At 41.8% G+C, this 26,453-nt stretch overlaps 1 protein-coding gene across 2 annotated transcripts in view; it reads left to right on the top strand.

The window, feature by feature from the left end:
• pcdh11 (protocadherin 11) overlaps positions 1 to 26,453 on the top strand; it is a 165,794-nt gene that overhangs the window by 46,721 nt on the left and 92,620 nt on the right. The window contains exon 4 of one of the 2 annotated variants that reach the window (XM_033632999.2): positions 15,285 to 15,344. The exons of the other annotated variant lie outside the window; for it this stretch is intronic. Within the exon in view, the coding sequence (XP_033488890.2) occupies positions 15,285 to 15,344 (60 nt within the window). The remainder of the gene's footprint in view (positions 1 to 15,284; positions 15,345 to 26,453) is intronic. 2 annotated transcript variants of the gene reach the window in all.

Here is a 26,453-nt window from a genome sequence, read left to right as displayed (position 1 = left end):
GGGGTGGATCTGTGTGTTTAAGAAACTGCACTGCTGTGCTTTTGCTCTCTTAAACAACCAGGAGGTGGGTGAGAGGATCGACGGGCCTGACCACAGAGCAGGGCTTTGAAGCTGCCTCACGCTGAGAGAAACTGTATTGGATTTAGAGAGACTGCCTTTCAAAAAAGAAAAAAGAGGAGAATGAAAGACAAAAAAAAAAAAGAAATAGCAAAAAAAAAGAAAGAAATAAAGACGGAATATCAAAGGGAGAGAAAAGAAACATACATAATTTAAATACAATATATAATTTATAATAAATCATCTTGACATGCCTCATACATGTGCTTTTTGCTCGTCTATATTTATCTCTATTTGACAGATTAGCATAACAATTAACATTTTCCACGAGCCCGTATGCAGATAGCGAGATGGCAATCACGAACATGGTGTAGCATTCATTAGGATTAGGATTGTGGTCATGAGCGATTTCCGTGGTTTAGAAATGATTCCATCTGTTTCTCGCATTGGTTTGTCTTTTGCATTAGAAAGGGAAAACATTAAGTGGCGTGTCTTCAGTCGTATGTTTGCCCGCGTTTTGCATTTGTGGATGTGTTTCTCTGTGTGAAACGCCTGCGCATGTGTGTGTGTGTGTGTGTGTGTGTGTGTGTGTGCTTTCTTAGACTCTTGTGAAGTCCAGGAGTAAAAAGGCACTCATCATCTTTCATCTGTGCTGCATTTATTCTACAGTAGCACTGCAGCAGCTGTTGCAGCCATATTTTTGTTGCCTTCTTTCCCCTCCCCTATGAAAACGTTGTAAACTAAACTCAAATCTCATGCCTCTTCAATGGCAGGTAGTCAGATCACTAGTTGCACCTACTGGCATCTGAAAAGAATACATTTTCAGTTTCTAAAGAAATACACTTGGGGATGGAGTAAGAGCGCAATATTATATACTGATACACAATAGATACAGTAAAATGAGAAAGTTTTTGCGCTACAACAGCTACATCTGTATCAGAGAGGATTAGCATGGTGGGTAGGATTGAGCAGTGTGTCTTATTTTAATTGCTGTGTATTTTAAATAACTTCCCATTGCTCTTCTTCTTGAATAGAACCTCTGCGGGGCCAAAAACTGTCTTTTCAGAAAATGGTTCCATCTGGGAATAAGGATTACATTATTATTATTATTATCTTGTGAGGGATTAAGGATTTGTCTCAACCAGTGAGTGTTGCCCTGCAAAATACAAGTAAATCACAACACAGTGTCACAAAGTCTATTGTTCAGATCCTGAAAAATATATGAGGAAAAAAAAAAACATTAAATCCTGAAAAGGAGAGGTTTTTACATCCATGAACAAGGGCAGTGTGCTGTTTTAATGACGTGGCGTGTTCAGCTACAGCTACAGCTCCAGTAACAGTTCTCTGAAGAAAATATTAAAATCACAAAACTGCATTTAGGCTCCGTTTTAGTTCACAGATTAATAAATTCAGGAAGTTCCAAGCTGGTTACCGAAAAGCTTTCTGACATTTTGTTTCCACTATCATCCCTTTTTTTAAAAAAAAATATATGATACATCAGCACCTATTATCTCATTGTCATGAGCGTGAGAAAGGGCACAGAACACCGAGCGGAGAGCACTGACCCTGCATCTCACAGAAAGGAGGAAAATGTATAAATGTTAACACGCTGTATAATCAGTACAAAGAGCTAAATCCTGCCTCTGTGTTTTATACAGAGGGCTTCTAAAATGTACACAAAATTGGTATCATTACTTGTTTTCACGTGTCACTTGGCTTCAGTGCAACATAAACAGAGAGGACACCGGAACAAAGCACTGCCCACAGCCACAATTGACCTTTGGGGTTCTGATCCTTTAATGTGTTTCTCTGTGTTGGTGCTGATAAAGCCTTCCTTCGCCGCTGTCCAAATCTATAAAGCTTTTTCCAAAGATGCTGGTAATGTGGAGTGAGAGACACAAATATCCTCCCCATTCCATGGTCATAACCTCTGCCTCCACCATCGATAGCTCTAATAGGTGTTTAGAAGGCCTTGTATGTGCCTCTGTTTGATAGCCCGCTGATGGTTCGACATGTCATTCAGAGAGTTTGTGTAGAGGAGGCGGGGCGGAAATCCTGACCACAATTTGTAGAGATGTCCATCGAGGTCTGGAGTGCACAACTTGAACATGTATTCGAAAACAATCTCTTTTGAATTTGTAACACTGTAGATTTGCATAATTCATGTGTGTCCACCTGAAACACAGGGAAAAAAAAGATTAGCAATTCAATTCGTGATCATAACACCCCAGTTAGTATTGTGTTAGAAACAAATGCAGGGATTGACAGCGCGGCCTGGAGGGCTACTGGTTATAGATTGATCCCTGTGCAGCACCAGTTATTGACTTCGTCTTAAAGACAGTATTTCATTCTAAATAACTGCACTCTGAGCTTACTTGTCTTACTATATCTCACAAAAGCTTTCCTTAGCTGTGTAATAGTAAAAGCTGTTACACACCAAGCACAGATACTGATATAAAAGCTGATTTTGATAGTTCTCATGTGGGCTGGCACACCCCTGATTAACACAAATAGTCAGACGGACCTCGATTTCAGCCAATTTCCACCTACGGAGATTTCTGACCAATGAAATCCTTTGTTCCAACTGATGTCATACTTCCAGGTCATAGCTAGCTTGCTGCCAACATAGGAAATGTCCTATCAATATAGTTTGTGCTTCAGCTGGGAAATGATGAAGATGTTAATGTAGCTGATACGCACTTGTTAGCATCAAGTTGGAGTTATACTTGTGTGTCAGCTCAGAACCTACACCATAAAACATTAAAAGCGGCTTAATAGAGACAATTTCAAACACAAGTACACATATAGGCTTCACTACAACTTGCAGCATTCACAGACAAAGCATTTGTTTTTTGCTGGACACATTTTCCCCACAAATACAACATGCTAATGTTTTTAGCACATTTTACATTATATGAATTAGCCTTGCGGCTAGCGGACTTTTCCTCAGCTCATATGAAGCCTGGGACAACAGCAACATTTAACAAAGGTAACGTTACAAAATTCGGCTCCATTACAACTCACAAGGTTCACTGACAAAACAACTGTGTTATACTAAACACGTTTTCCAGACAAATACAACATGCTAACGTTATTAGCACAAGCCTATGACATTTCACACTGTATAAATTAGCCTAGCAAGAAAGACTGTAACAGACAGCCAATTTTATTTTTCTTATTACTATTCATTCATTCATTTTCCATTATCGCTTCATGTTAGGGGTCGCAGAGAGGCTGGAGTGTATCCCAGCTGACACTGGGCGAGGGGCGGGGTACACCCTGGACAGGCTGCCAGACTATCTCAAGGCTGACACATAGAGACAGACAACCATCTACGCTCATATTCACACCTACAGCCAATTTACAGTCACCTATTAACCTGCATGTCTTTGGACTGTGGGAGGAAGCCGGAGCACCCAGAGAAAACCCACACTGACATGGACTCCACACAGAAGGGCTCGCCACCCCGGGGTTAGAACCGGGAACCCTCTTGCTGTGAGGCTACAATGCTAACCACTGCCCCACTGTGCCACCTTATCGTTATTCGAAGTCGTCATTTGTTAAAGGATTGTGAATATAAATCATAAACACATTTGTAGTATCTGTATTTTGGCAGGGGGAGATTGAGGCTCAGTCTTGGTTGGGCTTGTAGAAAATGTAATAACTGAGTTGAAGAGACTGGTATGAAGTATTCTTTGTTAGATATCAATGTCACACTATGGAGTGAATAGAAGGTGATTTTGTTCTGGAAATTACATTTTAGAAAAGTGAGGGTCATATTATATTAAAACTGGACATGTGTATTCACAAAGCAGACATTCTCCTGTTGGAGTACCCAACTAAAAGGCTGAACCGGCTGGTTAGTGCTTATTCAATATGAGATGGTAAAATGGAATTTAAAAAGACACGTAAGCTAATGTTGCACTTTGAAATGATTAGATGTTTTTTATTCAATGGAAGAAATGCGATGTGGTTATTTATGACAGTTCTTTTTTCATTGGTTCATTTGATTTGTATTTAAATGTGATGTTTATAAAGGTTTATATAATTGCATTGCTTTCCAGAGCAAAAGCTCGCTAACTGGGACACTCTGAGTGATATGAATACAAAACACTAATGGTTACTTTTAGAAATGGCATCAATCTTACCCAGATAACTTATCTTAACTGTGGCTTAAATGCATTCTTTTACTCAGAAAGAGCACTGGGATTCATAATATTAGCTGCCTACTGTCTTACTCCTCTGCCTTTTGCACTGGGCTTCAGCAGCCTACTGCTGCTTGGCCAGGAAAATTCTCCACTGAGGTTTAACGCAACCAATGAGATTATTTCTGCTTGCATAGCAGCTCTGTCTCTGAAAAATGTTTGTATAGCTTAAAACCCAATCTACCTACATGTCCTGGTTCATGTGTGGCCGTAACTCCCCAGACTGGGGGTTTGGTTGAGGCGTCTCTGCCTGCTAGTAGTGTGGAACACATGCCTGGCACAACCAGTGTCATGGGGGGAATGGCACACAGCTGGTTTGATTGGGGCTCTGGCCTTAATCGCCCATGTCTCTGCCATCAGTGCTCAAGGAGCAGTCACACACATGTTAACTGTGCTCATACAAGGGAAACTGATTGGAGCCTTCCAGATTCATTCCCAATCAAATACTGAATCACGCTCAGACAGATAAAAGGCCGGTGTTGCTCTGCGAGATGGGTATCAGTGTCTAACAAGAAAGCTCGGGCTAGGCATTCAACAAGCTACTTCAAGTCTCAATTCTCATGCAGACGAATGAAGGGGTCTATTTTCAGAGAGACGATTGTTGGGCGCAGAATGGGGGGTGACAGTCTACGCGCTAAAGATAAATACGTCTACTTGGGTGAAAATGCATTAGCCATGCATAGTTTAATCCCAAGCACGGCTGCAGAGGGCTGCAACATAAAAGCACAGGGGTCTGAGAGGTCGGCGTCGAGCACCTCTGCAGAGAGCACAGTAGACTGCTCATCAAAAACCGGCGGCTTCTCTGTAATTTCACCAACAAAAGATGATTAGCATACGTTTTCCAAATTCACATCCAAATAGGGTTACATTCTTTTGTTCTTCCAGCGTCACTGTTTTGTCTCACCTAAATCAAAAGCTACTGAGATATTTATCATTCCTGACCCCCTTTCCTCAGAAAGGCAGTGGAATGAGGAGAGTGGGTTTGCTAATGCACGGCACACGCACGGTGTAATTTCACTTGATCAGATGGCATTTATATTCATTTATCAAAATGAAGTTTTGCCTGACCGTGAGAAGCAGTCAATAACAATATGTAGCTAATGTAATTTTGAATACACTTAATGCTCTGCTCACCCGACTAGAGAGAGAACTGCGGTAGTAAATTGGTTGACTGTTGCTGATAAGCTTAACAGCAAAGCAGCATCCAAGCATTTGAATGAGGGCATTAATAGTTGCTTAAAACAGGCATAATGAAGTGATGACGACGGTGTTGTGTTGCCTCTTGCTCTTGAGAAGAAGGTCTGCCAGTGGAGGGAAACGTTGTCTGACTTCTAAAGGACATCAGCAGAGAAGTAGTAGGTCATCAGAACTGAGCAAATACTATAATTGTGAACCTTAAAAAAAAAAAAAAAAACAGGAAAAAAGCTCAGCCTCATTTCAGGATAATTGTGCCTTTATATAAAAAAGCAGCTTCACACACTCTCATGCATGCACACACTGATATATCCAGTCATGCACAAACATATGAACGCGTACACACACGCGGACCTCTCTTAATCTTTCTGACACACACACGTGCATGCTCATGCACACTTGCGCACAAAAATACACAAGCGCAGTGCACAAACACAAAGCAAATGTCCTCGCAAAGTAGATGAGCTCCACTCTGTGTCGAATTGAAAGCATCTGCAAAGCCAGTTCCTCTCGGCCGTGGAGGCGTGCATCAGCCGGCAGAAGCGCCTGCTTGGTGTCCCAGGGTGGCTCGCGTAACACTTGGCCTGCTCCCTAGCCACTGCCTGGATCAGAGAGGCCCACTGCTATCATCTAGGCGCTGGCAGCAGAGAGGCTAGGCTTAGAATGACAAATTGGTTAGAGGGAGTGAGTGACGAGAGCAGGCCAAGAAATATACTTTGAAGAGAGAAATGCATTCCGGGTTGTGACAAGCATGCCACATTATATGGTCAAGTGTACAAGTCTGACTCCCTCCATGTGGATTGATCCGGATCCCAAAGACACTTAAATGAGGCGAGGCTCTCTCATCAAGACAATGCCAAAGTATTTATCTTAGAAAGTCACCCAAAATATTACTGGATTAGAGAGCTTTTCAGCACACAGTCTCTCGTCTCGTGGCCTCAATTTGTATCAAACTGCCCCTCCTCTCCAAACTATCTGAGTGACGACGATTTTGTAGTGTTTGCCTGTTAGCTCATGTTTTAGACACCATCAGTGTTGTAATGTTCACAAATTTCCAAACACACATATAATTATATCCAACTTAATCCGAGGAGACCTCTCCCCTTATAAACCGCAAAATTTACATAACTCACTCAAGACTCAAGACAATTACAAATAATAATCAGCAAGAATTCATGTTGCTTGTATAATACCATGCTAATATGATTCTCACTGATGAATTATTGATTCAGAATGTATTACTTAATTCACTATTTCAACAAACTGATCATATCCAGATGAATTTTTCCCTCATCATGATCTGAGGTTACAGCCAAAGAATGCTGCTCTGAAGAAAGGCTTTTTGACTGAAACATATTAAAGAAATACAACGTTTAATAAATGTTTTTTGTTTAGTATTGGGGTTGAACTTAAACTTTAGGACGAGTGCCAGCAGTTGATAGAAGAATATGATTGCATTACACAAACCACAACCACATTTCTAAAGTGATAATATACTGTATAACCTGACTTTTCTCATCAAGAGGTGGAGGGGATGGTCGATGGCAAAATGTACCAAGCTGCAGACCACTGTTGGAATTCAAGAACACCAGTTGTTTATTGCCAGCCAACGCATTCTCACTCCGACCTCCAAACATATCAATGTTTGGTCATGGACTTTCCACGACAAGATAAGACTTGCAAAGTACCCTGGGTGCGTTTGTTGTTGACATATCAAGTTCTGCCTGGTACATGCATTGTCACCTTTCAAAATACACCTTTGTATTCACAGGAATTTTACAGTTTGCATACAGTCTCTTCCAAAATAAATGCACTACGTCAGTACAGCGCCACAAATTGTTCCTTCAACAACAAATGCACATGGTTACATTTAGCCAACACACGCACATGGTTGGGTTTAGGGAAAAACAACAGGATTTGGCTTTATAATGTAACAGGAAGTGAACACTGGGCTCCCGGGTGAAAGTCTGGTTGTTGGTTGTTGTGGTGGTTGTTGTTACATTTAGCCAAAGTCAGTGGTTGTTGGACCCATCCACCACCACCCCTCCTTACTACCCTACTCGGACTTCTGCCACCCTAACTATCATTGTTGTCCAGCCGTGTTTTCCTCTGAAAACTATATCATAAACTACATCATCATCAGCGTATTGTGCCGATGTGAATGGACGGCTTTTTTCGTCGCCGTCTGACACCAGAAGTCACTGCCCCAGTGCCAGTATTTGACAACTTCAGAGTGAGACCAGGTTGTGCCAACATTTTGCAACGTTTCCAACAGTGTTTGTGGCGCTGAAACCTGGATGTTTTTTACCGGCTCGTCCCTGCTTGTTTTGCACCTTTTGTGTCACCAAACATGGGTGTTTTAAGCCAAAACATAATCTTTTCCTGCCTAGAGGGGTGGCTGTGGCTCAGAGGTAGAGCAGGTCGTCCATAAATCAGAAGATTGACGGTTCAAAGTATCGAAGTATTGAAGCATGTCGAAGTATCTTTGGGGAAGATACTGAACCCCAAATCGGTCCTGGTTCTATCGGTGTGGGAGTGTGTGTGAATGGTACTGAATGGAGGTGGCACCACATACAGCAGCCTCAGGCACCAGTGTGTGAATGTGTGTGTGAATGGGTGAAGGTGACATGTACTGTTGCGTTGCTTTGAGTGGTTAGAAGACTAGAAAAGCGCTATATAACTACAGTCCATTTACCATAACCAAGTGATTGTTGTGCCGAAACCTAAGCACAACTTCACCACAGCCTTGTTAAGAAACATAAAGTTTCAAGGTATTTGCTACAACATAATGTACAAATGTAAGGTATCCATGGTTTGCAATAACCTACAATTGTTTTTCTGGTGATTGGGTTGAGAGTGCATACAAGGTGGAGACATGTGGGGTCAAATATAGTATGTCTTTAAAAAAAAAAAAGACTGTGCACTGTAACTGACAGCATGGAGTCGAAATAGAAAAGCTTGAAATGAAAACAAAATACAGACTCTGTGTGACCTGATTTTGTTTTTTTTTTTAAAGACATCATGGGCACAGATACACAAACCTTTGTTGAGCCAATAAATATGCCCTGCATGTATTGTGGTACACAGCGAGCTCTATTGCTCAATTTAAAAACAGTATCAGCCTGTGCCTTTTCTGTGAGTATCAGGTTTGTGGAAACTCAGTGTCCTAATGCAAAGTCATAGCAGTTGTATAGGCAGTAAAAACAATATTAAGCTTCCTCGACATATTTTAGATTATCATAAACCCACATGATATGAAATCCTGTTCTAGTTAATCCACAGCAATATTGCACTTGTCAAAACAATCCATGGTTGCAGAGACTGTTCAGAATCACAGGGAGGGAGAATAAAAGGGAAACACTACATCTCTAGTGAATGAGGACTGGTGATGGAGTGAATTGTGACCGACTGCACTGGATTCCAGTCCACCTGAGGAGAATAAAATGTACTGGATATTTTGCATAAAATATATTCATACTGGAAATCATGAATCCAAAATGGCCTCTGCAGTTTAAATCTGATTTGAGTGTATCAAAATTTATGTATTCCAACTATAATAATAAAAAAAACTCTGCATTACCACATATTTAGTCATGCTCATTTGGATGACTGACTGATTTACTAGTTTGTGGTTCTGCTGTATTAAGAGTGAGTTTGTACTAAACACAGCAGCTTTGTAGGTTGTAATTACATTGTTTTTCTGCAGGCTTGTTGGCACCTTGGTCAAAGGCAAGCTCCTGTGTGCCTCTAGGACTCCCTCTCATGTAAATTAGGCCCTCTTTCCTTGCCAAAGCAATCATGACATTGCACTGGTGCAATGCTAGGTCTGCAAATAAGCCATGTCAGAAGCACACACACACAAGACGCCGGATGTAACCCTCTTGAATTCCCTCTCTGAGCAAACCGCACAGCCGTACCAGTTGGCATCTCTAGAATTTGGTTTGAAGTTGTAGAGTATTTTACTTTTGTTGTCAAATTGCTTTGCAAATGAGGCCCACCCTGGCACAATTTCAAAGAGCTTGTGCTATATGTGCAGCTTCCTTCAGGCACCAGTTTCTGAACCTTCATCATTCTGTATGCATATGCGCAGTACTGCGCTAAGCTCACAAGGAAGACTAGATAAACATGCCAAGCTGGGACGAAGATGGAAGGCAGCATGCTTATGTCTTGTCAGCCTGTCTGTATGTTGTTTCTGTGTTCCTCAACTTGACTGACATGGTCTATCTAATAACATGGCAGGTAGACAGTATGAAAGCCTTGTAGGTTTTTACCCATTAAAATGATATTCAGTCATTTTTTGATGGGCTTTTTTGCCCTGAAACCACGCCTTATAATGATTTTAGGTTCGAGCGCCATTCACATTGAAACGTTCTGTTGCTTGAAGCCACATCAAAATAATTGTTTTGATATGTCCCGTTTTTGTCTTGGCAATGACATTAATAGGGGTTGATTGTACAATGAGGATAAAGAACATTTTTTGAGGTATGCTGACTAAATTTGAGCCATGGATCCCCTGGCTCACAGTTATAGGGTTTTAGTCTGGGCATCATGGAAAAGGCACTGCTTTGCAATACAAGTGTTGCACATATTGCATGTCCCTTTGATTGCATGTCCAAGTCAGCCACTAAATAATAATAATGCAGGGATTGAAACACTGCAAAATAGCCCAAGGCTCAGAAATTGCTAATGAACAGCAGCGGGGTGCAGTTGGGGGTGCGGTGGGGGGTTGAGGCATCTGAAACCTTACTTCCTGTTTCAAAGGCATATAATCCATGGTCGCTTTCTTTATACTCAAAACATCTGTGTCATTGCTTCAAAAGGGAGGGGAAACATTAAATGTATGAGTGGTTCAATATGTAGAGAGAAAAATGAGGCTCTGTGAAAACAATTTTGGGCTAAAATAAATATGCATCTTGTTCTTCTTACATGTCATAAACGTGTTAATCAAACTTCAACACAAGGCAGCTTTATCTTGCATAGCACTTGCGTTGTATGCTTGTTACACTCTCTTCTTTCACTGCCTGTCAAGAGGTCTTCTCACACTGCAGAGAACCATCAAGCAAAGGGAAATCCATGGAGAGGGATAGAGACAGAAGGCAAGAAAAAGAGAATATATTTGGTGCTATGTTCTGCAGATCAAAAACATGGCAGTCACATGATCAAAGGCATTTGATAATCCTTGAACTACATTGCTCCTTTAATCCTAGTGAGAGAACTATATTTTATTGGGAGGAGAGGGAGGGGGGAAAACAATGTTGGGGTGGCAAACAGAGTTAGAAAAGCAGTAACTAGCTGCTGGAAACGCAGTTTACTAAATGCAGCATGGCACTTTTTTTGAGGGAGCCGGGGAGGACGACTGCATAAAGCATCCTTGTGTGTGTGGAGAATGGAGGCTGAGCTGATGGGGCTAGAAACACAAATGTGCCACAAGTCCCTGTCCACTCAGCACTGAATAGTGCTCTTGTTTTTTTCATGGGGTTTGTAAGGGAAGTTGGCTTGTTGAATGTGACCAGACTGCTATATACTCATCCCAGTCGCCAGAATAAAATGTTGGCATTGTACATTTCTGCAAACCACAAATACATTACATTTCTGTGTTTCAAACATATCATATCAACGTTTTTAACGAGGTTTAGTTCTGGCTACATGTATTTGTGATGAATTTGTTATCTGGAGGTGGAGGGGATGGTGGATGGCACGAGACCTAGGCGAGATGGCTGCCAAGCTGCAGGCCACTGTTTGGGACAGACAAACAACAAAACTGGTCACTTTTTAGCAACACATCACTGCATTCCCAGCTGTGATTGTGGCACCAAAACCTGGTGTTTTCAGCCAAAACATTATATTTTCATATCAATAACCAAGTGGGTTTTATGCCTCAATTTAACCACACATTAACCACAGTGACATTTAAAAGTAAACAGAAGGTTAAGTTTCAAATGTCCGCAGCATAACAATGTACAAATGTTGCATATCCGTGGTTTGCCAACATTTATTCTTGTGTTAGAGACGTACCACATCTGGCACATAGACACAGAGAGGAAGATGGGTAGCAAGGTTTGGGCTAATTTTCATTTCAAGTAAGATGGCTTGAGTTACTTTTTGGTTAGTTCTGTGTTGGACTGGAGATGCACCTAAATATGAATTATATCTGCCTAGCCTCATATAACAGTTTGTATAATATCTAATAAAATAGCACCCCACGAATGATGTTATGTACGAAATGTAAAGTTAACGTTCTCAGTGTAGCTTTAAAAAAAAGAAAAATAACCAAAAAATAACTTAAAGGTCACTTAGTTTCATGCAGTTCTGAACTACAGTCTCCTGGGGGAAAGTCCTGTGTTGTTTGACCAATCCATCAATCCAGACAATACACGAATTACTGGCTCATGATTATGATAGAGTTATTTATGAATTGTGGTGCATTGCATTTCGTAGATACCATAAAACTTCAATTAATAGCCCGGGCTATTATTTGCTTAAATCACTGACACAAACTGCCTATATTTGAGACAGGCCTTTAATTCCTTTCACACAAAACTGTTGCTAAGCAAAGATTGGAAATACAATCAAATTATTTATTCAAACCGGTTTGAACGTTACTTGTTTAAAATTAGGCCTCGGATAATATCAATTCTGAATCACTTATTTGATTCTAGCGCAGACAGACAGTGCATCAGAAAGAGTTATGACACCCGAGGATTATGGCACCCAGCATACCCACTTTATCCTGTTTAAAACAATACTCACAACTTGGATTCATTTTTATGAAGAAACCTTCATTGAGGACCCTAACAGACTAAAGGAACACGAATAACTTACAGGGTAATCGAGGAATGGGCACATAATTTTAACTAGCCAACAACCCGGTTTTATATATCTGAAGAAAGTCTAATTGTCAAACTATGTAGCCACACCAGGCTAGTAAAAGGGACAGGGCATTTAATTGGGACTAGACTTTTAACTGAAGTTTTACGATATACATATGAACACTGCATGATAACAGCCTGGTTATAAAGTACAAAATATTACACTTAGACAAGTTTGTAGGTTATAATGGTTCTTAAGTGAGGGTAAGAATTATGCTGAAGTAAAAACAAGCCCACGTACAGCAGGAAGGCTCCTTGCTAATTCAGCATGTCTCCAAGAAATCAGACAAAGAAACATCATGTTTCAGTTATCTTTCCGTTTCCTCGGAAAATAAATGTTGTTGTATATCATAGCATTGTGCTCTCTGGGCCTCATCAAATTACAATAACCACCCCAAGCGCTCTGAAAAGACAAAAACATCAATATATGGTGTAATCCAAGGCCCTCTGTTGCAAGCCTTGTCAATAGTGTTTCCCTATCAGATGCAAAATGTTCCAGACCAAAGGTGAGTTGAAAAATGACAGTAGTATTTTTTCCCCCTTTCTTTCCTTTTCTATTTATGCTTTACATGATCATCATCGCATTTGTGGTTCCTGTAAAAACATGGAATGTGAGTTATCACTCGCGAAGCTGCGTGCTTTCTGCACCGATGAAAAATTAATGATTAATAATTACCTTTAACATGTGTGCGTTATACACTGGGGCTGTGTGACAAAGGAACATGGCGTAAATGAAAAGTGATGTTTGCTCTGCTCAGAGAATAAAATGAGATTGTAATGGGGGAAAAAAAATCCGCCAAAAAATAAAACAACAGTGATTATAGCCTGGGGAGATCTTGCTTTGTGTTTGTGTTTGTGTGTGTGTCCAAGAAAGGAAAGAGGATTTAGATTATCTATGGTTGGTATCAAGCTTGAACAGCCTCCTTTATTCATATGAACCAAAGCGCTGGATCCAGGCAGGAGTTTTTAGCAACACATTATATTTGTATTTAGTAAATATTGCTTCTTCCACATCAGTTGTGCTTTCAAATTAAAGTGGTTGATGAAGATGGAATAGAATTCCTGCTGTTTGCAATTTTAAACAGACTTTAAATGAATCTCTAAATTTTCTGCTTGGTTAATTTAGCATATTTAGCTTCTGATTTTGTACACTGATTACACAGAATATTTTGACCTTTGCTTTTTTAGTAGCACATCAGACTGTTCTAGGGAGTTATAACATTTGCACTCAGCAGCACGGTGGTTAGCATTGTCGCCTCACAGCAAGAGGGTTCCTGGTTTGAACCCAGTGAGGGTTTTCTCCGTGTACTCCGTCTTCCTCCCACAGTCCAAAGACATGCAGGTTAATTGGTGACTCTAAATTTCCCGTAGGTGTGAAGTGAGTGTGAATGGTTGTCTCTCTCTCTACTGTATGTGCCAGCCCTGTGATAGTCTGGCGACCTGTCCAGGGTATACCCCGCCTCTTGCCCATTGTCATCTAGGATAGGCTCCAGGACCCCCGCAACCCGCAACCCCTAACAGGATAAGCAGTCATAGGAAATGAAAGAATAAATGTTTGGGGTGAGGTTTATTTAAGCTTTTCTATTTTCATTGTTGTTACACTTGATTAAGCATCAGTGGTGGTGCAGGGCAGAATCATCTGCATATTGCAAAATCTGAGGGTCATGTAATAATTAATTTGACTGTCCTCGGTTTTTCATCCATCTCCATTTAAATCAGCCATGTGAAATATATCATAATAAGTCACAATCTCGGGGGCATTTCTTGGAATCAAGGTCATTCTGTTTTCCCCACTGGAAATTATACCATCTACATCCAGGCAACACATTTCCATTTCTTGCTCTCATCCCCAAAGAAAATGACTCGTGTTTATTTGTCACATCAATTAAGATATCATGGTTATATAGACTTCTCAATCTGTAGGGAAAATTTTGTCTGCTAATTCCATCATCCCGGCAAGACCCATTTATTCATTTATATTTCATGACGCAGTGTTTATGCTGCAGTGAAAGCCTGGCTGTTTTTTTTTTCTCCCACTCTCCCTCTCGCTCAGTTGCCTCGGTCAGTGAGGTGTTCTCCTTCTATGTTGCGATGAAATATAGATGTTAAGAGTCTAGAGAGTTGAGTGCCTCATCTGTCCTGGTGATACCATAAGGCAGCCATTAATAGTGTCAGGGAGCATCAGACGTACCACAGGCACATAATTGGATATGAGGGCATAACTGAAAGCACCTGCTTGGAAATCAACAGGGCCTTCCCGGGAGGCAGGCCCTTGGTAGATTCCCAAAGAAGTTTGCAGAGCCCATTCACTTCCCCGCTGGGTTTCGGCTCACCCATTGCTCTTTTCATTTCTCACTGAGGTCAGCCCAAGATGGCTCCTCGTTTCCTTTTTTTATGATGGCATTGTGAGTATGCAAATACTTTGGATCTTTGCATAATCACAAGCAGCGGGACCATCTGTTGTTGGCTTGTTGACTTACCTTGCGTCTGCTTTTTAATGGTGTTTTCTTGTATCTGAGTGATGTATTGGTGTATTAACAATGTGATAATCATTTAACCTCAAAAAATGCATTCAGGCGTGTATGAAAAAGTCTGAACATATGTTCAGCGAAATCTTCTGACAAAGAAGGATTTATAATCTTTGTGGAGGGATAGAAGAAAAGGGGGGAAACTGAAAAACAAAACAAAATACATCACCATACCCACTCACACGCTGTACGATAAGATGATATTGTCAAGATAAAGATTTAAAATATGACTGTCAACAAAAGCTCTGGTCTTGGATTAGTGGGCGGCAAAGACCTGCTTGTTGATTGAGAGTCGCTTAACCTCTCTAAAATATATTGCAAAAATGCTAATGGCGAGGACTGGGAAATAAGCTGCAACTTCTGTCACTGAAGATTTGCTGGGAGATGCCCTCCATTGAAAACATGTCCCTGATAATGTGTTTTTCTTGTAGAACCTGAGCCAGACACCGGAGAAGTCTTTTAACTCGCCGCCCCCCATTTGTCCTCATAAGGTAAGCTCCAGCTTGCTTTCAGGCAAGGACAAACAACATTATGGGAAATAATTGCAGATATTTTAAGCATTTAATGTTCTTATTAGGTTTCGTTTGTGTGCCTAGTTACGTCTGTAAATTAGCTTTATATGGTGTCAGGACCCTTCTCGTGTTCTCACATAGCTGATGTTTCATTCACCATATGCCTTTTATGAGGCAATTCAAAGACAAGCATCTCTTTTCTGTTCCTGCTATTTCTTTCCCTCCACATTCAGTCATGATTCACCATTTATATGACATGAGGCGAGAAGGGCAGATTTATTCAATGCTAATTAGTCCTGTACATGCACAGCCAAAGTCGTCACTTCTCTCTGATGGTCTCAAGTCGTCTCCCCACACTGACTGGAGTAACTTTCCCCTTCAGTTCCCGCTCCTGGTGCATGCCTCTTGCAAATGTGATAATGTGCTATGTAGTGAAATTCACACAATTTCAGTTCACTTAGCACCAAATGTGTCAAAAATGCCTGTGTCCTTTTCTGGATGAATGGCCGGTATGGTGGAGAGTGGCATGTTGCAAGAGTGGACCTTGGTAAAAAGGAGCCCAATGGAGAGATGCTGTCTGACAGCCTGTCATCAACTGTTCAAAGCCTAACACTCCTCTACATCGCTAATGCACAGCTAGCTGTCTAAAACGACTTTAGTGGCATTGAAAGCTGCAGACGGTAGTAGGACAGTAAATAATAATAAAATATGATACGCCCCCCTCCCCACCACCTCATGTCTGTCATTGGTAAATCACAGGGAAGGCAAACAACATTTGTTTGGAAGTCTGTCAGCACAATTTAGCACTGTATGTCCTTCACTTAGACCTGTACGTCTCATATTTAGGTTGGTGTTGATGAGAAATTACAGTCTGACATAATTTAGCACAGGATGGGATGTTACAGAAGTTTCAATACAGGAGCGCCTCTCTTCTGTAGAGTATGTCTGTCGGTTACTTCACGCCATCTCTTTCTCCGGCTCGCTCTCCTTCCATTTTCACACAGCTGATCAGGGCTGATGTAATGGGGGAACACCGTGGGTTTGCGGATCGTGTTATTCACGTTTTAGCTGTTAGCAGCGGAACATAATCTCCCTCTAGTCAGCTCACATTAGTCTCCATGATCCGCACCAACCCAATATGTGCAGTGAATGCAATGGGCCAGCTGGGCTAATTTAGTATGTCAGTCAGCTCGGGAGGCTGGTAAAACGAGTAAATGGCTGGATATGATTCATATGAAAAGAATATTCTGATTATAATGGCTCTCAGAATAGAATATCCTCTGTCTTTCTACACTTCTCTTCATCTGCATTGTGTGCATCCCCCAGATAGATAGTGAAATGAACAGAGGGCTTTTAAACTGACTGCTCTGTGATTATATTAAGAGTGTGAGAGCGAGGAAAGGGAGGGGAGGGAGGAGATCGGGTGCCCGAGCACTAAGTATATATAATTGCTTCTTGACACATTGGCCAAATTCTGCAGTGCCAGGATCTGAGCGAAGATGATTAACGGCTGTCCGAGTGGGTGGGCACTGCAGGTCGTTCAGGGCCTTTGGTTTCCATAGCGATCCTAGTCTAAAGGCCATATATTGCATACTGAAAATCCCAGAGGTCCGCACATTGTTAAACTACAATTATAACTCACATCGAGAGCATTGTCTGTCCACCGCAAACTCTCTTATTCATCCGCCAAGCGGCATGCTGCTTTTTCTTCTCCCCTCTCTCTCTCTTTTCCTTTATTTCCTCCTCTATTTTTCTTAAATGGTCTCCTCTAGCTGGCAAGAAGATAAAGAGTGAAAATCTTGCATTCTGTGAATAATTGATGAGTGGGCTCACCTCAGAGCATCATTATAGTACGGCAGTCAGGCTAAGAGGTGAGGGTAAGATCATATTTCTGACACTAGGCTTCAGGCGGTAGAAAATTGTGTCAGTTTTTCACAAGGTTTTCTTCTGAATCTACAGCATGAATAACAGTTTCTCATTACAGCACAACAGGAAAGAAATGAATTGTGAGGAGGGACGTGAGCACGCATACTGTACATGATCCCGTTCATAAACTGTGGAATCACATTTGGAGCACAGATGGTAAATAGAAACTTCTGAAATACGGCTGTTAAGATCACGCTGATGTTTGTGTTTGGCAGAATGTTATATAGTAAATTTGTAGTCATGAGTTCTGTTATGGGCGTAGGTTTTGTTTCAACAGTGGGGGGGGCACATATGAAACGAGAAGTTTGAGAGTCCTCGGCCAGAAATTTTGGAGCATTAAACACTTAATTTCCTTCATTTTGGTAAATTTAATGCAGTGATTTTTGCCTTTTCTGTCATGATCCTGGGTTTTTGTTTCCTTGTTTCATGTTATTTGTTCATGTTTAATCTGTTTCCTGTTTTATTTTGTAGATTCTCTCCTTGTGTGTCGTGTCTGGTTTTACTTCCTGTTTTTGTGTGTTTTCTTGCCTGGTTTCTGGCTGAATCCAAATGTCCGCACTTCACTGCACTTGCAGATGCGCAGACTTTGCGGGCACATTCCCAGGATGTCTGGGAGTGCTTAAGGCTGCCCAAAGCTACAGTTCATCCAGTCCACAAGGGGCCTCAAGCGAACATCACACTTCCAGAGAGTCCGTTTGGGGCGCAGACATCCGCAGACTTCACTGATTTAATAACCCACAATTCATTGCAGTAGGGACGTGACGTGGGTTTTTCAACCGCGGAAAAAAAAAACATGAATGTGTAAAACAGTTATTGATGTTTTTTGGCCCATTAAAATGCTAAATGTGTAGACCAGAAATAATACTCATCCAAATCAGAATATAGAAATATGTATAAGTATAGGCTGTAGACAGACTGAAAAGACATCTTATTATTGCGGCCTGTCAGGTTGTGCAGTGTAATAGGGTACAAAACTGGTCAAAAAACACAAAAGAAGGTCTTCTAATGTGAGTAATGCCCAATTTATAGAGTTATAGTCTTGTCCTTGTTTACAAACATTTTTGTTATTGAACATGTGCAGCCTGTTACATAGACATATATTAATACATTTTTGTTTAGTCACAAAAAATGGTTATACATGGGATTTATATCTTGATATCTGCAGGGACAGATGAGTCGGCACGGTTCATCAACTTATATTACCTATATGACATGTGAATATGATGGGAGCGTATCTATGTTTCCCAGGTTCTATGTTCCCCACTTAACCCTGCAAAAAAGGTTCTATGTTCCTCACTTACACAAAAAAGATTCTATATTTCCCAGGTTCTATGTTCCCCGCTCAACCAAAAAGGGTTCTATTTTCCCTGCTCAACCAAGTGGGAAACATAGAACCCTTTTTGGTTGAGCGGGGAACATAGAACCCGGGAAACATAGAACCCTTTTTCGGTGGTAAGCGGGGAACACAGAACCCAGGAAACATAGAACCTTTTTGGGTGGTAAGCGGGGAACATAGAACCTGGGAAACATAGAACCCGGGAAACAAAGAACCCTTTTTGGGTGGTAAGCGGGGAACATAGAACCCAGGAAACATAGAACCCAGGAAACAAAGAACCCTTTTTGGGTGGTAAGTGGGGAACATAGAACCCGGGAAACATAGAACCCTTTTTCGGTGGTAAGCGGGGAACACAGAACCCAGGAAACATAGAACCTTTTTGGGTGGTAAGTGGGGAACATAGAACCTGGGAAACATAGAACCCGGGAAATGTAGAACCCGGGAAACATAGAACCCTTTTTGGGTGGTAAGCGGGGAACATAGAACCTGGGAAACATAGAACCCTTTTTGGGTGGTAAGCGGGGAACATAGAACCTGGGAAACATAGAACCCTTTTTGGGTGGTAAGCAAGGAACATAGAACCTGGGAAACATAGAACCTTTTTGGGTGGTAAGCGGGGAACATAGAACCTGGGAAACATAGAACCCGGGAAAAGTAGAACCCGGGAAACATAGAACCCTTTTTGGGTGGTAAGCGGGAAACATAGAACCTGGGAAACATAGAACCCTTTTTGGGTGGTAAGCGGGGAACATAGAACCTGGGAAACATAGAACCCTTTTTGGGTGGTAAGCGGGGAACATAGAACCCGGGAAACATAGAACCTTTTTGGGTGGTAAGCAAGGAACATAGAACCTGGGAAACATAGAACCTTTTTGGGTGGTAAGCGGGGAACATAGAACCTGGGAAACATAGAACCCTTTTTGGGTGGTAAGCGGGGAACATAGAACCTGGGAAACATAGAACCCTTTTTGGGTGGTAAGCGGGGAACATAGAACCTGGGAAACATAGAACCCTTTTTGGGTGGTAAGCGGAGAACATAGAACCCGGGAACATAGAACCTTTTTGGGTGGTAAGCAGGGAACCCAGAACCCGGGAAACATAGAACCTTTTTGGGTGGTAAGGGGGGGAACATAGAACCTGGGAAGCATAGAACCCGGGAAACATAGGGATGACCCCAATATACAGCAGCAATTGCTGAACATTTCCACAGCAACGAGTAAAACAGTCGAGAGCTGCAGTCTCTGCCTTGGCAGACTTTTTTTGTCTATGTCTATTTTTTTTAATTAATTGCAAGACAAAAGACAGAACATTGACAAGACAAAACAGTGGATACAGGACAGAACAACTGACCACAGAGCAAGAGAGCAAAATGTCATTGGTTGTTTGGTGTTATGTTTTATGTGTATGTGTGTGTGTGTGCATGTATAGCGTATAAGGCGCGTAAGAAAGAAAGACAGGGAGAAAAGGCCGATTGTGGGCAGACAAAATAAATAAATAAATGAGATAACAGTAAATAACTATAATAATAGCTATTTAATAAGGTGTACACAAACATCACACATTCACACTGACCAAAAAACAAACAAAAAAATCCCACCCTCGCAGACTTAACGTGATGACGTCACACTACGTACAACTGAAGTCCTCGAGGGCTCTGTCTGCAAGTCCAGAGGGTGGATGTTTGGATTCAGCCTCTGTCTCATCTGTCTTATTAGTCCTTCCCTGTTCCAAGAATCTTCCTTCACACCTGTTCTGTACTAGTCTCGGCTGCTCCGCCCTAGTGTTCCCGTCCACACCTTTGTTGTTAGCCAATCCCCATTTCCCTCCTTCTAGTCTGAGTGGGCGGAAGTTCACTGCATAGATCAGCCTCTCACTGGGCGGAACGAGCCACCCGCTGAAGTCCCGCCCTACCACCTCCGGTTGTGTAGCAGTTTTCAACCGTTTTCAACATGTCCTTTACTAACTTTTGCAGTGTTTGATCTTGTGGGGATGTAGCCATTTTTCTGCCATGGTTCGCGTCCTGTAGGCGATATTTTTGTGGGCGTGTTACACCAAAACCTGTTTCCCCCGGCAATATTTTTGCAAGCGCACCGTTGCTGTGGCACCGCCCAGAACGACTGTGATTGGTTGAAAGAAATACAAGCAGCCGGGGCGTTTTTTTCTCCAATCTCACAGAGAGTCGGCCCAGCCAGACCTTTCTTTTCTTGAGAAAGGTCTGGTGAGCGAGACTACCCTCCTTCTTGTGATCAGTTGTCTGTGTATATATATCCCTTTGTTCCTGATCAGTTCGTCCTGTGTTCATCCCCGTGTTCTTGGTGTCATTCCCTGCTCCGTATGTGTTTTTTACCTGAGTTCATCACATTATCCTGGTTGGTTTTCAGTTTAGTTTTGGTTCTGCTTTCATATGGACTTTCAGTTCCCTGCTTGATCTGGATGTGTTTTTTTATCGGCTGGATTAAAGCTCGCTTTTTGTTAAAACTTCAACCTGCTTTTAACTCTGCGTTTGGCTGCTCCCTCAACTGATTTATGACATTTTCTGCATCAGCTTATGTTGTAAATGTCTCTAATTTTGTCAAAGAGAAAAGTCCTTTGCTACTTCTAAGTTTTTATCGTGGCAGGGGGGACAAAAACACACACTCTAAATATTAGAATTTATTTCAGTCTGCAAATAGAAATAGGAACAACATGCATTAATCTACAAATTCATGTAAATAAAGCCACAGCCTCTCACAGAAATGTTTTAAATATTCAGATAGTACAGTGCAAAACATTACAATAAAGTAAATTAACATAACTAAGACACTTCTGCAGTCCAAAAAAAAGGTGTAGGCTGAAGCTACAGCTCATAACACCTCCCTTTTAACAGCACATTGTATGTAACAATCGACAACAAAACAAGCCAAAACAGGCAAACAAGGCAAAATAGCAACAATAACATGAAAACCCTGTTCTTCTACGTCAGTATTACAGTCTGATCATCCATTTTCATGTTTGATCAATACATTATATTGAAGCATATATGTCCTCTGCCCCCCCCACACACACACAAAATCGACACCCATACTTTGATGCTGCAGAGCAGTGTTCTTGATAGTGTTCCTGTGTTTGTGTCTGTACCCGATAAGAATGTGCCCAAATGCATAAATGCATGTTATGTGACAGATGGAGAGGGCAAGGATGGGGGTGGGGATCAAGCACCTCTGACAGTATGGGGCCTGCACTGCACCCTGTTCCTGCCAGCTCTGAAATTGCTAAGGTAAACTAAAGCCGTGCAACTCCGGGATGCCATTTCACAGTTTTACTTTCCGCGCAAGATGAGAGCCTCTCCTGTGAAATGTCACCTAACAACGTGGAAGCTGAGTGATGAACACGCGAGACAGACACGCTGCTTCTCGAGGCCCACTTTATCCTGCGAGGTTTCGACTGGGATGCAAATGTAAACACGCTGATTGCCACAGATAAAATGCTTAAGAGATCCTGTGTGCAGCAGCATTTTTTAAGCCAAGGAAAGGCCACTGAATAAGCACATCTTAATGATGATTCATTCTGTATAATAAAAGAAAATCCCTCTGGCATCCAAACAAGAGGCTAGTCATGCAGCAATTAAGCTTAGTTAAAGGCATCAAGCTTACTATGGGTGGTTAGTGAGGCATCTTTCTGAAAGCGTACGTCCACACACATGAGCACGGGGACACACACACACACATCCATTCGCTTGACCCGTCTCACATACACACACGCGCAATTCAGTTGAGGTAAATATGATCTCAGAAGACAAGCAGCAACAACCCACGGCTCCATCAGGGTGCCTGGGGTTGCCATCGTCAAACAAATAATTCTTTGTGACTGAAAAAAAGACAATCCAAAAGGTCATTTGTGACCTCTGGGACCAGTACTGTGCAGCATCTGTCACTAGCAAGCACCACATGTCTGTGTCAAATGGCAAAAGGTATGCGGTGCAGCCAGCCTGCCGTGTAATAAAGGCGGTAGGCCTATATGTACGTGGCATCACTGTCACAGTTGCAGTAACAGGGCTCTGCAGTCTCCTGGCTGCTCTGCAGAACATCCAACATGCCATACTCTATATACAGCGAGACTGGTAGATACCTTAAAGGGCTGGTTGCAGCAAGGCCAACATAGTGCAAGCTCTACACTGTGGAACACTGTGGAAATAAATATGATAGTGTATGATACCAAAATTGTATCAGAGTAGAGGTTGAAGTGCTTCAAAAGTACTTTTCATTGACATAGTCAAACCTTCAGATTTATGCCCAACATAAAGCAGATTACTTTTCATATTTAATAATAAGTATAAGCATATCATTCATTCAGATCTGTGTGTGCTCTTGCATGCAGTGCTCTCCCTGTGATGGTTTATGAGGTTGAGGTAATCCTCAGGGGGAATCGCTGTCAATGGCTGGCCTCCATGTTTGATATTATCTCCCTTGTCACACGATTTCCACAACAAGGGTTAACGGCATCAAAAATTCAGGGGAAATTGATGAAGGAATATATAATCCATTCCTCCCTCTCAGCCGGCTCGCCATGCTCATATATCTGCATCAGACCACACCTCCATGTGGAACAAATCAATAATATTCCATTTCTAACCAAATTCCTCTTTTTGAATGGTGAAATCCAATCTTCATGGACACACTAACAAATTGGATATCCTGACGGTTGCATTAGAAACAGAAACACAGAGATGACATGTGGTTGTGTTAAGAAAAAAAATAAAACTAAAAAAATACCCTGCATATTGTGTGTTGAAATTGCATATCGCACCAAATTTCATTCTGAATTCTCTCAAAGTGCAAATGAGGCAGAGTTCTGTATATTTCCCGCATCTCCTGCACTGTACTCACTTTCTCTCACTCACACTCTCTAGCTGGCTGTCCTTTCCTCTCACTTGCCACAGCATATCTCCCCCCCACATCCAGCTAAACCAATCAGGGATTTGAGGGCCTCACTTCCAATCAATTACCACCCAAATCAGTGCAGAGGCCTTTGATATAGAATCATTTGTCAAATCAGTGCAGATGGCTGGGGGCAGGTACCCCTGTGCCACAGGCCACATCCACATGGAAATCTCTGCTCAGGGTGGGCTCTCCCGGTGCTCCGCAACCCATTAATGGGAAGTCATTGTGTGCTCCAGGACTGCTGTCCAGCTGCCTGGTCCCCTAGATTGCTAATGTATAAGCATCTTAGCCTGACCGGTGGATAATACCAAGTCCCAAGGTCTACCATAATGATTTGGACTATTTTTACGGCAGGTGAGATGTGACTTTCACAGATCCTACTGGAGGTGTTCACATGGGCTGCAGGAAGTGTACCAATGTGTAATTATAAAGTGCAGCATTATCACATTTGACCTGCTGTGACAAAGTACACCTTCAATCCATCGGAGCGGAGGACAGGACAGTTTCCGATTTACCTCATGTGAATGCACATGCTCTCGTCGACACTGAACAGAAAATACCCTGATGAAATTATACATCTCAACCTACAGTGTGGTAATTATATAAAATGAGGAGGCAGTTAAATATGAGTATTTAAAAGAGAAATATACATGTATAAAACAGTAGGTGGAAGATTAAGATCAAGACCAAGATCTTACAATAAAACCTGAGGTAGAGGTAAGCTGAATAGTAATGGTGTATGAATTAAATCATTCAAACTTTTATTAATAAAATACCACGCAGTGGTCTGAGTAAACATTCAATAGATATTCATTATAATAAAACAATCACCTTATCAAGCAAGGAGAGATATAATAATTCAGTAGAATTGTGCAAATGATGATGGCAGATGTAACATAAAGGAAGAGGATGTAAACAGTGTCAGCGATGTGTCAATATTCTCCACTTGCTATTCATGTGAAATTGTAAACGCAAGAAAAGCAGCCAGAAGAAAATGTTGGCATCGTACGGTTCTGCAAACGACGAATGTGCTTACATTTAAATCAGTGGTGCCGGATTCACTTCAGAAGAGGAGGGGGGCCAAAAAAGTGCGAGTGTGATTAGAGCATGGGGCCAATGGTTATTGCAGAGAGGGCGAGGTAGTGGGCCCTTATGTAGCTTACAGGCCATATGGAGATGTGAGACACATCCAAGGGGAATACTACAGAGACTGAGGGGTGGAATGGAGGAATGCAGATTGCAGTAGAGTGCTTCAGGGATGATGTTAGGTCAATACAGGAGTTGACGTCACTCTGGTTCCCTCGTCAAGAAGCCTATTGGATTTTTCCATTGGATTTTGGATAATTATGACACGTTTTGTTTAGCGAGATAACCTTTACAAACGATCCCAACTTGTGATTTTTGAAGCCTGAATGCAATCGCCAGAAGTAAAAGCTAACACTGGGCCATAAGCCATGGCCAGTGTGATGACGTTCTGTAGTCTTATTTAGCCACTTGTTAGCAATCGCCTTTTTTAAGACACATAAAAGCTTCAAAATTTATGACTGGGGTATTTACTGGTGTCTTTTATGTATTTGAACAACACGTAAGAGTTTCTTAAGCTTGTGTTGATTACAGACCTTATTTCAGGCATCTAAACAAAAACCAATTCAAAAAACCAACTGACTTTGAGACAAAGGACCTGGGAGTGCTAAAATGCTAACTCATTTCCTGGTTTTAGGACTCATTCTCTGACACTCCTGTAGGTTTTCTGCCTAAACATAACTACAAGTTAACTACAATGTTGCTGAAACATAAAGAAATATAAAGTTTCAATATATCCGCCACAAGCCAAAAACAACAACAGAAAAAGAAACATAGGCTACAATGCCAACATTTGTTCTGACAGTTGGGTTGAGTAAAAAGTAGTTTTAAAAACTTAAAATCTAATCAATTACATGCTCTGTGAGTGACTAAATTAATAGCATACATTTTTAAACATTTAAATTTGAATGAATTTTGGTAGATTTTATTAAAGTTGCTGGAGTTCAGGCACAATAGTTCCCCTGTCCTCTACCACTGAAACTGGTCTACAGGTCTTTGCAGTCCTAACAAGGGAGTTAGTTAGCCGGTACAGGCATGTTTGGACTTAACCGCACTTGCAGACTCATCTTTGCGGGCGTGTTCCTGGGAAGTCTGTCCCAATCCATACTTCATCCAGCCCTCAAGGGGCTTAAAGTGGACTTTCTGCAGACCTCCAGAGAATCCGCTTCAGGTGCAGACTTCAACATCCATCCATCCATTTTCTAACCCTATGAGGGTTGCGGGGGGAATGGAGCCTATCCCAGCTGACATTGGGCGAGAGGCAGGGTACACCCTGGACAGGTCGCCAGACTATCACAGGGCTGACACATAGAGACAGACAACCATTCACACTCACATTCACACCTACGGAGAATTTAGAGTCACCAATTAACCTGCATGTCTTTGGGCTGTGGGAGGAAGCTGGAGTACCCACACTGACACAGGGAGAACATACAATCTCCGCGCAGGGCTCCCACACCAAGGATTGAACCAGGAACCCTCTTGCTGGGAGGCAACAGTGCGAACCACCACACCACCATGCCGCCAGACTTCAACAGACTTCCCCAATTTAAATGCCCACAATTCATTGCAATACGGACTCCATGTGGTACTTTTTCTCAAGGGCTCAGTCTGCAGGTCTAGAGGATGGACATTTGGTTGCAGCTGTAGACTTACTCAGTTTGCGTCTGAATGCCTGGTCGAGTCTGGCTTGACGAGGCTGGCTGCTAGTGCTAGCATCAGAGGCTGTGCTAGCTTGGACCTCCGGGTTAGCTGCTAAATGCTTTGTGTTGAGTTGATATGTCAGGGCTGAAGTACTTCAATGATATGAAAATTCCTAAATGC

The sequence above is a fragment of the Epinephelus lanceolatus genome, chromosome 7, assembly GCF_041903045.1.
Source record: "Epinephelus lanceolatus isolate andai-2023 chromosome 7, ASM4190304v1, whole genome shotgun sequence".
Taxonomy (NCBI): Eukaryota; Metazoa; Chordata; class Actinopteri; order Perciformes; family Serranidae; genus Epinephelus; species Epinephelus lanceolatus.
The sequence above is the reverse complement of the archived record's forward strand: the minus strand, read 5'-3'. Positions and strand labels throughout refer to the sequence as shown.